At 39.8% G+C, this 13,303-nt stretch overlaps 1 protein-coding gene across 1 annotated transcript in view; it reads right to left on the bottom strand.

Annotated features, from left to right (window-relative positions):
* Stag1 (STAG1 cohesin complex component) overlaps positions 1–13,303 on the bottom strand; it is a 327,633-nt gene that overhangs the window by 4,401 nt on the left and 309,929 nt on the right. The window contains exons 29-32 of the mRNA XM_057766709.1: positions 8,713–8,918; positions 5,228–5,402; positions 2,669–2,779; positions 2,056–2,170 (exon numbers count right to left, since the gene is read on the bottom strand). Coding sequence (XP_057622692.1) covers positions 2,056–2,170; positions 2,669–2,779; positions 5,228–5,402; positions 8,713–8,918 — 607 coding nt within the window. The remainder of the gene's footprint in view (positions 1–2,055; positions 2,171–2,668; positions 2,780–5,227; positions 5,403–8,712; positions 8,919–13,303) is intronic.

Genomic DNA, 13,303 nt, shown 5'->3' with positions numbered 1-13,303 from the left:
TGTCTCGAAAAAACCAAAAAAAAAAAAAAAAAAAAAAATATCAGGGAAAGATGTTTTCCATCATGAACCATCATCCATCCAGCTTGGGAGACATTGCTAGTGACACATGTCACTTGCCTCCCCTGATGGAGAAGGGTCATTTGTCTATGTGTTACTTTCATTGGTTAATAAAAAAACTGCCTTGGCCCTTTAATAGGACAGAAAATTAGGCGGAGTAGACTGAACAGAATGCTGGGAGAAAGAAGCCGAGTCAGCCAGATGCCATGCCTCTCCTTTCCAGGCAGACACCATAGCTCTCCTCTCCGAGATGGATGCAGGTTAAGATCCTTTCTGGTAAGACACCACCTCGTGGTGCTATACAGATTAATAGAAATGGGTTAATCAAGATGTAAGAGTTGGCCAATAAGAGGCTGAAACTAATGGGGCCAGGTCAGGCAGTGTTTAAAAGGATACAGTTTGTGTGTTGTTATTTCGGGTATTCCGTGCAGGAGCTGGGCGGGAATGCAGCCCGCTGTTCCTTCTACACCCCCCAAAACAATGAAGTGTTCTCTGTGTTAACAATATAGCTTTAAGGGCTGGAGAGATGGCTCAGAGGTTAAGAGCATTGCCTGCTCTTCCAAAGGTCCTGAGTTCAATTCCCAGCAACCACATGGTGGCTCACAACCATCTGTAATGAGGTCTGGTGCCCTCTTCTGGCCAGCAGGCATACACACAGAATATTGTATACATAATAAATAAATAAATATTAAAAAAAAACCAAAAAAAAAACAATATAGCTTTAAAAAAAAAGTAAAACAAAATTCTGCATTTTTATAAAACTTGACAAAAAAATAGTATTTCAAACTGTAAAGTCACCAGATGTACACAGTTATAAAACACACACACATTTCACTTGGTGTCTACAGCACCTTCAGCTTTCTGTGCCTGGTCTTAGATATAAGGTTTTTAAAAAGGGTTTAATGTAGTAAGAATCTGCAGCAAGACAGATAAGAGCTTCAAGTCAAATGACTGGAGTCCTTGGGACAACCTTCCAGGAAGGACCATGAAAGACAGTGGGGATCAAGCACAGCAGGAAGCAGATTTAGGTGCTGAGCCATCTTGCCAGCCCATAAAGACACTAGAAGAAGCCAGCCAACTAATGCAAAGGAGTGCTCAAAAATCAACTCTGCTTCACTTGACTTCTGGCAGTTTAAGTCACTCAAGACTGGTATGTGTTATGGCAACTGTGGCCAACACTGGGAAATCAGCATAATGAACATTAATATTCATCTACCAGCTGCCTAGGGTTGACAACTGTCAAATATTTAGTCAGGCTTATTTCACCGAATCTATTAGTTTTTTTTCCTTCATATCATTTCAGCCATAACTACATTTTAATGTCACCTATTACCAACGACAGTTTTGTTTTTTACTTGCTTTTGGTATTAAAGGTTAAACCAAGGATCCGTGGGCATGCTACACACATATACCACTGACCACAGTCCCAGTGCTTTATATTTTGAGGCAGGATCTTAGTATGTAGTTCAGGCTGGTCTTGAACTTATAATCCTTTTGTCTCAGATTTCAATCTCCCCTGGGTGCTGCAGGTGTGTACCAACATGCTGCGCCATGTAATAAAGCTGTAATAACCACAGCTTCAGTGTTACCATTCATGAAAAACTTTCTTTGTATCTCTTTTAGCTAGTCTAGATTAATCTTATCTCAAAGATGTTCTTTGTAAACTGAGAATACAAGTCCCACATTCTATATTTGAGTGTCACATGTTGGAACACAGTACATACTATCAGGTTCCAATTTAAAATACAACATGCCAAATATATATACTGTGCCAAAAGATCTTTTTGAAAGAAGAAAGAAAAACCTAGGTTTTTTTGTTTTTGTCTAGAACCCAAAATGATTGCTTAAAAGCAGCCCTGAGAGCCACATAAGCTCATTGTGACGCCCACCAGGCCCCATCTAGGTCCTCTCCTACAGCAAGAATATAATTATTAACTCCAATGCCCTTATATACTGTACAAAAACCCCCCAAAAACAAAATTCCAGTAATTTCTTTACCAAATCAATAACCATGGTGTCTTCAAATTCTTCATTCATGTCTTCTAACTGACTCCGTGATGACATCATCACATCTTCAAAGATGGGCTCAGCGTCTTCCTCCATTAGACCCCGACTGGTAAAAAAAAAAGGTGGTCAGAAAGCTGTTGAGACTTGCCCAGCCTGGAGCAGCTTTCTAATTATGACTTATAGACTATACTGTGCTACTGAACTCAAAGAAAATTGGGATTATTCTCAACAAAAGGATTATTCCTTTGGTTCAAATTTCCATTCAACTTAACAGAAAGTAAAATTAACTTTAAAAAGAAAATACATAAACATAATGAAGTATCTAAGCTGTGTTATCAACTCCCTCCAAGTTCTGTTCAATCATATCTCAATTTTACAGATAAGGAATCCAAGCCACAGGTGTCTCAGAGCTTGGCTGTGTTTATAAATCTGGAGAGTGGCAGCACTAGGGTCTGAGCGCAGGGAGCTTCAAGTGCTCTGCCCTCCACTGTCACGCTGTGCTGTAGAATATCAGAACCCATTTCTACTACTAAGAAGCAGAGACACCCAAACGACCAGGACCATGCAGCTGCTGTGTCCTCGTGATGCTCAAATTGACACTTACACAGCATGCCTTACTCCAGCTCTCACTTTCATGTAGTTCATTCCTGTTCTGTCCTTTCGATTCAAGTCTTCTAACTTCGGCTGGCCTAACCATGAGATCTGCATCTGGGGACTGAAAGAATACTATATTTAATTTGTGCAACAGATAATGTATACACGGAATTAGCTTCATGCTAATTAAGCTACAGTTGGCTGGCTAAATCTTCATGTAAGGGACTTAGATTTATTCCATTGCTTTGCAAATAACAAAGTCAATTGCTTCCAAATACCTCTAAGTGTCCACACTTAGAGGCTGGGGTGCTATTAATCCTTAGACTATGTGTTAGCTTCATGCCCATAACTTTTGCCAAATAAGGCCATTCTCAGACTTGTTTCAAGCTACTATATACCATTCACATGTGTACACAGTTAGGCAGCAAGCGCCTAAGGAACACACATAATGAGTTGAAAACTCTGTAGCATTAAAAAAAGGATATAATGCTGGGCCATGGTGACGTAAGCCTTTAATTCCAGTACTTAGGAGGCAGAGACAAGTGGGTCTCTGTGAGTTTGAGGCCAGCCTGGTCTACAGAGTGAGTTCCAGGACAGGGTCCAAAGCTACAGAGAAACCCTGTCTTGAATAACCAAAACCAACCAAACAAACAAAAAAGCTGTAACACATCTCTTCTTAGTACTTAGAAGTCCTTATGACACATAGTTTCTTAATGTTATGGAGTGAAATCTTCACCTATATTCTATATTTAAAAGAACATGAGAAATGGCATTACTTCCACCCCGTTTTATAGTTAGCAAATTTTAGTTGTTCCGCAGATAAAAACCTGTCACATGAAATTCTAAGTAGCTGTTTTTGTATCCTTTGGGCGTCACCACTGTGACAAGAAAGACATATGGACAGGGCAGGGAACAGAAGACAGTCCATGGCCAATGGGACTGATAAACGGTAAAGTCAGGATAGCAAGGCGGTTGCTTCAGGAAGAGCTCCCATGAAGGAAGGACAGTAGGCATACTTGCATCCTTATCCATGCAAGGCTGGACGTAGGCAAAACTCTTGATGCCTAACAATGTAAACAGGCTCAGCTATTCAATGATAGACAGAAATTATTCTTTCAGGTTTTTGGAAGAAAGATTCTTTGGTGTCAGGTTGCCTTATGAAAACTCAGGATCTAAAATACTTCTAAAATTGTCTCTATTTTCAATATATTAATTTCATAGGAATTTTCTCTTACCCATCAGTGCAATTCACATCAGTATCCCATGTACAGAAATATAAGTAAAGAACAAAGGCAACACAGAGCTTTTGTTTGTCTTTTGAGACAAAGTCTCATGTAGTTCCAAGCTGGTTCCAAACTCACTGTGTACTCAGGTTAGTTCTGAGCTCCTGCCTCTACCAAGTACTGGGATTACGGGAGTATGCCACCATGACTAGCTTTAAATTAAAATCATCAAATGGATGATAAAGGTGGCACAATCTGAGGTTCCATCACAGACAGCCTAAGAAAGCTCTTACAGGCTCCTGTTAAGGAAATAACACACATTAGAGAAACAGATGTACCCAGTGCATGCATAAGCAAAATGAGTGCACTTGGTGAGACACTGTTCATTCAAAGGTCTGTGAACTTTTCTTTGAGGAAAATATAATTATTAAAGAACTAAGGGCAAAAACATACTTTTAGTAGCAACACATGGGACAAGGCAAGATGTTTCTACCACATATACAGAAAATGTTATTGAGTAGCACTGACTGACATTAAAGTTTCTTCAAAAGCTCTCAAAGGTTTAAAAATTTTTCTATTCTAACATATTCCTGAAGTTTTAGTTGGTGAAGAAATGCTTGTCTGTAGAAGGAGCTGCAGGCTGCGTTCCTGCCACCCGGCTCCCAGCCACCAGCTAGCTTTACAGGAAATAACAACAAACTGTATTCATATAAACACTGCGTGGCCCATTTCTATTAATGTGTGTAGCACCACGAGGTGGTGACTTATCTTGCCTAACCCATATTTAGTAATCTGTGTAGCACCAGTCTTACCGGGAAAGATTCAGCATGTCTGACCTAGCGGCTTGCTTCATGGCGTCTGAGCTCACTTCCTCTTCCTCCCAGCATTCTATTCTGTTTACTTCACCCACCTATGTTCTAACCTATCAGGCCAAGCAGTTTCTTTATTAATTAACCAATGACCTTCCTCCATCACTTGTCCCATTATATCAATACAAGTGTGAACTCTGAGGAAAGGATGTCCACAGCACTGTCGGCAGACTTTTTTTTTTTCTTTTTCTTTTTGGTTTTTTGAGACAGGGTTTCTCTGTAGCTTTGGAGCCTGTCCTGGAACTAGCTCTTGTAGACCAGGCTGGCCTAGAACTCCCAGAGATCCGCCTGCCTCTGCCTCCCGAGTGCTGGGATTAAAGGCGTGCGCCACCACCACCCGGTCTCGGCAGACTTTTATATAGTTTGTCTCCATTTGTAGCTTCACTTCTGCAAGATCTCTCCAGCGATGTGCTCAGTTTTTCTCAGTTTTACTTTAACAGAAGTTTTATGCCAAGAAAATGAATTTTTAGTACTTACTTGTGTAAAAAGTCTGGTTCAGAACCATGTTCAGACTCAGGTTCCTGGATCTGTTCTCCCATGGGGCGGCTGTTCTCTCTAAGCACAGTGGAGGTGAGCTGTGGGGTTGGCAGGGCTCCAGGAGTCTGAATCATGGTATCAGTCCTATTTAGCCACGTGTTATCCATACTTTCATCTGCAAAATTTCAATTAAAGCCTCAAAATATCAGAGATAGAGTAAACTCTGGTGGCAGTTATAACACTTGAAAAGCGTGACTCTACAGTTAGACCAACTAGTTTATTTCATTTTATTGTTTTTTAAATAGTCTCATGTAGCACAGGCTGGCTTCAAATTCACCATGAAACAAGGACCCTGAACTCCCCATCCTCCTGCACCATATCCAAGTACTGGGAATACAGACATGTGCTAACATGCCCAGCTTATGATTCAGTTTTTTGGTATTTTCTTTCTGAAATAGGTTTCATGTAACTTAGACTGGGTTTGAACTCCAGATCTTCCTGCTTTAGCCCCCCCCCCACGTGTTGGAATTATAGCCTGAGCTATCATGCCCAATGCCTGGCTGGAGCAGGAGTTTACATTCCAGTCCCACAATTCTCTCCTTTGACTTTGTATTATGTTAATGGCTTCTTACAAAGTTTGGTTTTCTCATACCTAAAATGAGGATATTAGTACTTAGAAACTACAGGGATTAAATGAGGTTATTAGTTTATTTATCATAGGCATCAAATACCATACTGCCTCCTGTCTCCTTATCTCTGAGGATTTATTTACCTTAGAGGGGAAGAGTAATGTTAACCAGAGCCCTCGGCAACCTTCTTTTGCTTTTGTACCAACTGCCTGAGCCTACAAGGTGTCCCAGGTGGCAGCACTTAGACTGGCTTCTACAGAGAAATCAGCAAATGCTGTTAATAGCAGTAGACAATGAGCACCGGAGAAGCTGCTCCTTCTGCCAGGCTGTACCCGTGGAGATAGAAAAGCCCATAGCTTTCATGTTTTTAAGTCTCTCTAGAGAACCTGACTGTCCTATCCAGTTTTTAATTACACTTGCATTTAACGGAGGGAATATAATCAATCCTGCTTACTTGAAACTAAATTATGTACTGTCTTACACTAGCAAGTGAGGTGTCATGTTTCTCCCTCCTGAGGCTGCTTTGTAGACTGGAGCTGATAGACATCATTTGCATACCTAAGCCATCCTTATAAAATAATGCAGAAAGCATTAGTTCCCTCCCCCCCCTTTTCTTTTTGTGAAAGTGCCCACTGGAGACTGAAATACCCTCAGGAGCTTGCTCTCCTTGAAACCATCTCCTAACCTTTAGAGACTCTCCAGTGAGAGAAGCTCTGACAGTGAAAACCTTCATTTCAGCTCAGAATGGATGAAATGGCCATCCAGGGGCTCAGCTCACAACCTATAGTGACAATCTCGAACCTTCACATCCACATAGCCAAGTTTTCTTTTACCATTTAACAATTACCAAAGTGGCTACCCAGTCCACATGTAGTCTTAAAAACGATAGTTTGACTGTGTATTAGTGAGTTATATGCGGCAATTTAAATTCTTAAATTCAAAATATAAAGCTCAATAGAAACAATAAAAAGATTCTTAAATTCTGTAAGGCTTAGTTCTTTATAAAATATGGGTAACAGTGTGGGAACAAGTTGATTAATACAACATTTGCAAATGATAAAATACATGAAAAACATGTAAGAATTTAGTACATGTTACCTAATAAGACAACAGTTGAGCCAGATAGTGGTGGCGCATGCCCTTAATCCCAGCACATGGGAGGCAGAGACAGGTCAAGGATAGCCTGGTCTACAAAGAGTCCAAAACCCTGTCTCAAAAAACCAAAAAAAAAGCCGGGCGGTGGTGGCGCACGCCTTTAATCCCAGCACTCGGGAGGCAGAGGCAAGCGGATCTCTGTGAGTTCAAGACCAGCCTGGTCTACAGAGCTAGTTCCAGGACAGGCTCCAAAGCCACAGAGAAACCCTGTCTCGAAAAAACCAAAAAAAAAAAACAAAAAAAAAAAAAGATTATAGTAGAGAAAAGTATGCACGGGCAAAGCATGTTGTAGACATGAGAGCCTTGACAGAGGTTGTTATAAAAGGTATTTTCAAAGTAAAGCAACCAGAATCATTCTTTGGAGGAAAGTTCAGGTTCTTCAAGTATAAAGACAGGATTTAGGAGACATATATTTAACTAAAAGTATCAAAGCTGAAATGTGAAAGGGCATCTCAAAGGACGCTGAGACTTTGTTAGACTCAATATTAATAATGTTCATTAGTTTTCTGACTGTGAAATCTTGGGAACATCCTGAACATAGCCAACATTTACATGCTACTCACAGGCCAAGTACAGTGCTCAGTAACACTGCATACTATGTTTGCTTGTATATTCATAGTAACTGAGAGGCAAAAGTACACTAGATACTTGATACCTTTCATTCAATTAATTATTAAAACTCAGAGAGGGCTAAATAATATGTTCAAAACAAAAGCCAGGTTTGAAATAGGAAACTGATTTTAAAGTTTGTGCTTTATCAATAGTCAATACTCCTCCAATAAGGAAAGGCATTAAAACTAAGTGAGCCACTGAGTTTGGCAAACCTGTGGCGTCACTGTTCTTTGGGGAGCAGGGGTGCGGTGCTGGTAACTGAAGAGAAGTTATGAGAACTTATTAGGAGAAGCATGGGGAAGGCAGCAGCTACTTGGAAAATGAGCACGTTTACTTTGAAGCACCCCTCAGTCAACTTCAGAGAAATATTTAACAGTGCAATTTTTAGTCTTTTTAAATACGAGAATACCCATTACTCAGATTTTCATGATAATTCGAGTCCCTATTCCCTACAGACTAAGAAGGTATACTATCAATCAGGGTTGGCCATCACTGTTTTATGGCATAGAGACAAATTACTCAAGCAATGACAGAACTGTAAAGGTAGTCTAGTATGCTTAATTTGTTGCAGAAGTATACTCTCAAATTACCAACAATCCTCTATGAATACGATAAGTCTGCATGTGTATTTGGAGGGGGAGGAACGCAATTATGTAGATCAGGCTTGTTACATAGCTGAGGATGACCCTGAACTCCATCTCCTCTCAAATGCTGGGATTGCAATCATACACCACCACATCCAGCTTGAGGTAATTTTATTTCTTAAACTTGATTTTGCATATTTTAAGATGTATTTTAATATAATACTTTTATTTTAAAATTTAATGTGTTAGAGTCATATAGTTAGAGATCAACTTTATAGTGTGTATAACTGCTTTGTCCCTTTCTATGTCTTCTGTGTTCTCTGTTCCATCACGTTTCTTTTCTGCCTCACTGCATAGCCAACCTTTGTCCTTGGATATTTCAGTTGGTAGCAAATACATAATGACATCATGTGCCTTACAGCATCTTGTTTCAATAAATCACTTGTTACTTATTTTCTGTAAGCCAGGCAAAGTAACTTGCCTCAGAGTGTAGACCAGAACTTACCTTCTACTCGCTTTCTGTGTAGTGGGGGTCTTCCTTTTTTACTTCTGACTGAGGAAGTTTTACTGCTGCTGCTTCCACTGTTCACAGACATTCTATCATCTTCACCCCCAGTGACTAATGAATTTCTATAGGAAATGAGTGGAAGCCACACATCCTCCCTCCTTTCCATCATCTGCTCAGTGAGGAATTTCTCTAGATACGAATGACTGTAAACATACAAAGAGCAGCAGTGACTTTCATGTCAGCACTTACGTATCCACAGTTGTTTTACATTCCTGCAGTCCGTTGAAAGGGAAGTATATGCCAGTAAGGGTGCATGTGTGAGTGTGTGTATACACATGGCATTTTCTTATATTTTCCTTTGCTAGTTTGCCTCAAAAGATTCTGAGTTTCTTTAAGGGTATTCAAATGAGGGCAGGGCAGGATTTCAGAAAAACTAGAGTGAGGAATCTGGCATATCCTTTCCCTAGCATAACAATCTTTTAACTGGGAAAAATTTCAAGGCAATTAATTTAACATCTGCAAATTGTCCTAAGATGATATGACAAACAAAAATATTGATCCAAGGAAGTCTAGTAAGTCTTGGTAAGAAGAGCATTGGTAAGTCTGAGCCACACCTTGCTGTCTTGCATTTACCAACTAGTATGGCTTTGTATTGTGGAAACTGCTCTAGGAAGGTGGGCTGTTTAACTGGACCAGGCAAAAATGGCTCCCAAACTATCTTTGGGTCTGGAGGTAGGCCTGTGAGTGTAGAGATGACAACAGATGGAGAAAAGCACAGGAGAGGAAAGAAGTGCCTTTACCAGTTAAAAGTGACTCATGAAGAAAGTGGGTTCAAAGGCCCACCCACCACCAGCTTTATTCTGCCTGCTTCTGGTCATGCAGCAGCTGCAATGTAGCAGTCTGTTACACTACAGTAGAACAGATTCTTGCACTAGACATAGAGCCAAAGAAAGATGGCCACACGCCCAAGTCAAGCTATAAAAGCAAAAACAACAAACAGCTAAGACAGCATGTTTCCTATCAAACATACTAATCTTACATATATATTCTCTAAAGAGAACACCCAGGACATAGAATTTAAGAGAAAAATCATAAAATTTATTAAAGAACTCAAGGAACTTAAAGGAGACACAATGCATGAAACTGTGGACTTGATCCCCAAGACTGAATAAATAGCACAATAGCACAGGCCTGTAATAACAACACCCAAGAGGTAAAGACAGGAGGATCAGATGGTTCCTTGGCTACAAAGAGTTTGAGGCTAGTTTGGAATATAGGAGATCCACTAAAAGAGAAAGAGAGAGAGAGAGAGAGAGAGAGAGAGAGAGGAGGGAGGGAGGGAGGGAGGGAGGGAGGGAGGGAGGGAGGGAGGGAGAGAGGGGGAAGGGGGGAGGAGAGAGAGAGAGGTGTATTGTATCTCAGATTTTTCTGCCTCCAGGGAAGTGTGCCCAAGGACTCTTAGTCATTAGACAACTGATGGAACTGGGGACAGGCAATTTCTGTTGTCAGAAATGCAAAATTAAGACAAGAAACAGAACCAGAAATAGGGTACAGGAGTTCAAAGCTGGGAGAATAACTGGGCAGATTTGGGACCCCATGAAGAGCATGGTGAACACAGAGCACCCCGATGGGAGCAACAAACTCAAAGCAGCACAGGCTGTGGAAACGACAGCAGAAGAGGAGGAAGGCAGTCTGAAGCTGATGCTTCCCACCATGGCCACAGCAGCAGGAAGCCTCACATATGACAGACTTTGTGAGAACTCTCTGCTGCAGATTGACAGAACTAAGGTAAACACAGTAATTGGGACCTCACCATTGGGAAAGAAACAGAGACTACAACACTTTCTTACTGAAGCACGAGATACCAGCTCTCAAGGGTATACCCTGGGTTTGAGGAGAAAGTGCACAGTGTAGCGAAACTGAACTTAAAAATGTTTTTCTGTCTGAGAGTAGGGAATAAATTCATACACGTGCTGTTTGAGTCACGCTCTTTATTCTTCCTGTCTACACTTCTGTTATAGGTCTATCTCTACAGCTTCAATTCTACTAAAGTCACAGTGCCTACTAGTTTTTAATTCCTTCCTAGTTCTGTTTTACCCCCCCCCTCTCTCTCTCTATATATATATCTATATATATATATAGTGAGTTTTTGACAATAATAAAAAGTTACAAAGCTACCTCTTATGGTCATAGCGCATTACTTGAGAAAATGATAAGGGGCAGCCATTTATAAGAATAATGCAAGGTTTCAAGGTTTCTGGTGTAAGACTGTGACCAGACAGCCTGTCCAATAACTGATAATTGCAAAACTGAGTATCTGCCTCCTCAAGAACGAAACCAGATCTGTATCTCTAGCCCTGAACAAAATCCAATTTTATCTGGATCAAAGACCTCAATTTCTGAATGACAAAGAGGGTAATGACAAAGTAGACAGTAAAAGAAAATATCAATTCTTAAGTTTTACCCACCTATATAGTACTATAGCAACAAATATAGCAAAAACATTAAAAAGGAAACTAAAGTCCTATTTTTTTTTAAATTTATGGGTGTTTTGACTGCCTATATATCTATACACCACATAAATGCAGTGCTGGGGGTGAGGGTGCCCAATCCCTGCACTAGGATTATGAAGGCTGTCAGCACCATGTAGGTGTCAAGAATCAAACCTGGGTCTTCTGAAAAAGCAGCCTTACTCTAAACTGCTCAGTCACATCTCCAGCTCAATTAAACAAGCAGTTGAAATAATTAAATGCGAAACCCGACTCACCAAAACTAAGGGTGCAAGAAGCACAGCACTTAGTTTATAGCAATCAACATTTACATCACAAAAGCAGCCATAGCTCAAGCTATTACAGCATCTCAGCAAGCTGGAAAGAAAGAATCCAACTAGACTTAAATTAGGGCAGGGAAAAATAATAAAGACTACAGTAGAAAACAGATGTGGCAGTACACATCTGTAAATCTAACGCTCAGGGGGCTGAGGGAGGAGGATTATCATAGGTTCAACATTACCCAGACAGTTCTGGGTAACAATATGTAAGACCCAGTCTCAAAAGACCAAACCAGAAAACAAACAAAGCAAGTGACAAAAAACCGAGAGAGAGAGAGAGAGAGAGAGAGAGAGAGAGAGAGAGAGAGAGAGAGAGAGAGAGAAAACACTTGGAGACCATGAGGAGATATTACTAAAGAAATAAAGAACAAATGACTGTACAATGACAGATTTGATAACCTATAAAACAAATGGGCAAATACCTGGACATACAGGCTTCACCAAGATAGACCCATGAAGAAACAGGAAATTGGAATTGCCCAATAGTGAAAAGGGAATCAATCAGTAAAAGAAAGTCTTAAGTCAAAGAAAAGAAAATCATCAGATAATTTTACTGCTGAGTTCTACTAAGAATTTAAAGAATCAGATACATGTTATTCCAATCGCAATCTACAAGGCTATCATTATCTGGATATCAAGTCAGACAAAGACACAAAATCCAAAACAAAACAACAGGCTAAGTGATGAACGTTAACATAAAATGTAGCCCCCCAAAACACTAATAAACATTAAAACATAAATTTTTTATAATCAAGAAAGATTCATTTCAGGGATACATGGGTGGCTCAACATATACAAACAAATAAACATAACACATCAAGAGAATAAGCAATAAAAGTCATTTGATCCGGGCGGTGGTGGCGCACGCCTTTAATCCCAGCACTTGGGAGGCAGAGGCAGGCGGATCTCTGGGAGTTCGAGGCCAGCCTGGTCTACAAGAGCTAGTTCCGGGATGGGCACCAAAGCTACAGAGAAACCCTGTCTCGAAAAAAAAGCCATTTGATCATCTCCATAAATGCAGGTAAGGCAGTCAATGAAATTCAACATCACAATAAAAACTTTGAATCAGTTAGGCATAGAAGGAAGTACATAATATAAAGACTATATATGATACTCTCGAACAAGCCAGTTTCTAGGAAACAAACCTAGAGTTTTATACTAGCATGCTAGGAAAAAATGTACTATTTCATATTTATATGAGCTACTTTTTCCCTTAGATCTAGAAGAAAAGGAGGCCCATTTTTTTTTAATCACCTGTACACAAACAGATCTAGTCAAAGCAATCAGATAAGAGAAAAATAATGAACATTCAAGTTGGGAATTGTCAAATTTTCTCTGAGGATGGTATGATCTCACACACACACACACACACACACAAATTCAAGACTTTATCAAAGAACTATTACAACTAATAAATGAACTCAAGTTGTTGGACACAAAAGCAACATGAAAACCAGTAGAATTGCTATATACCAACAGCCAGTTATCTGAAATGGAAATAAGAGCAACAATCCAAGATATAATAATAATGTATAAAACAATACAGCACATAGGAGTAAAGTTAATAAAAAGGCGAAAGATCTCTAAGAAAACCATAAAACACTGATGAAATAAGTTAAACGGCCAAAATGAAAACATACAAAGACATCTGAATTAATGAACTGGAAAGATCAATTATTATTAAGATGTCCATACTATTCAAAGTGATCTACAGGTGTTAACACAATCTCTAGCAAATGCCAGTGACACTCTTTTTTT

The sequence above is a fragment of the Chionomys nivalis genome, chromosome 4, assembly GCF_950005125.1.
Source record: "Chionomys nivalis chromosome 4, mChiNiv1.1, whole genome shotgun sequence".
NCBI classification, from domain to species: Eukaryota; Metazoa; Chordata; class Mammalia; order Rodentia; family Cricetidae; genus Chionomys; species Chionomys nivalis.
This window is presented reverse-complemented; position numbering and strand designations above follow the sequence as displayed.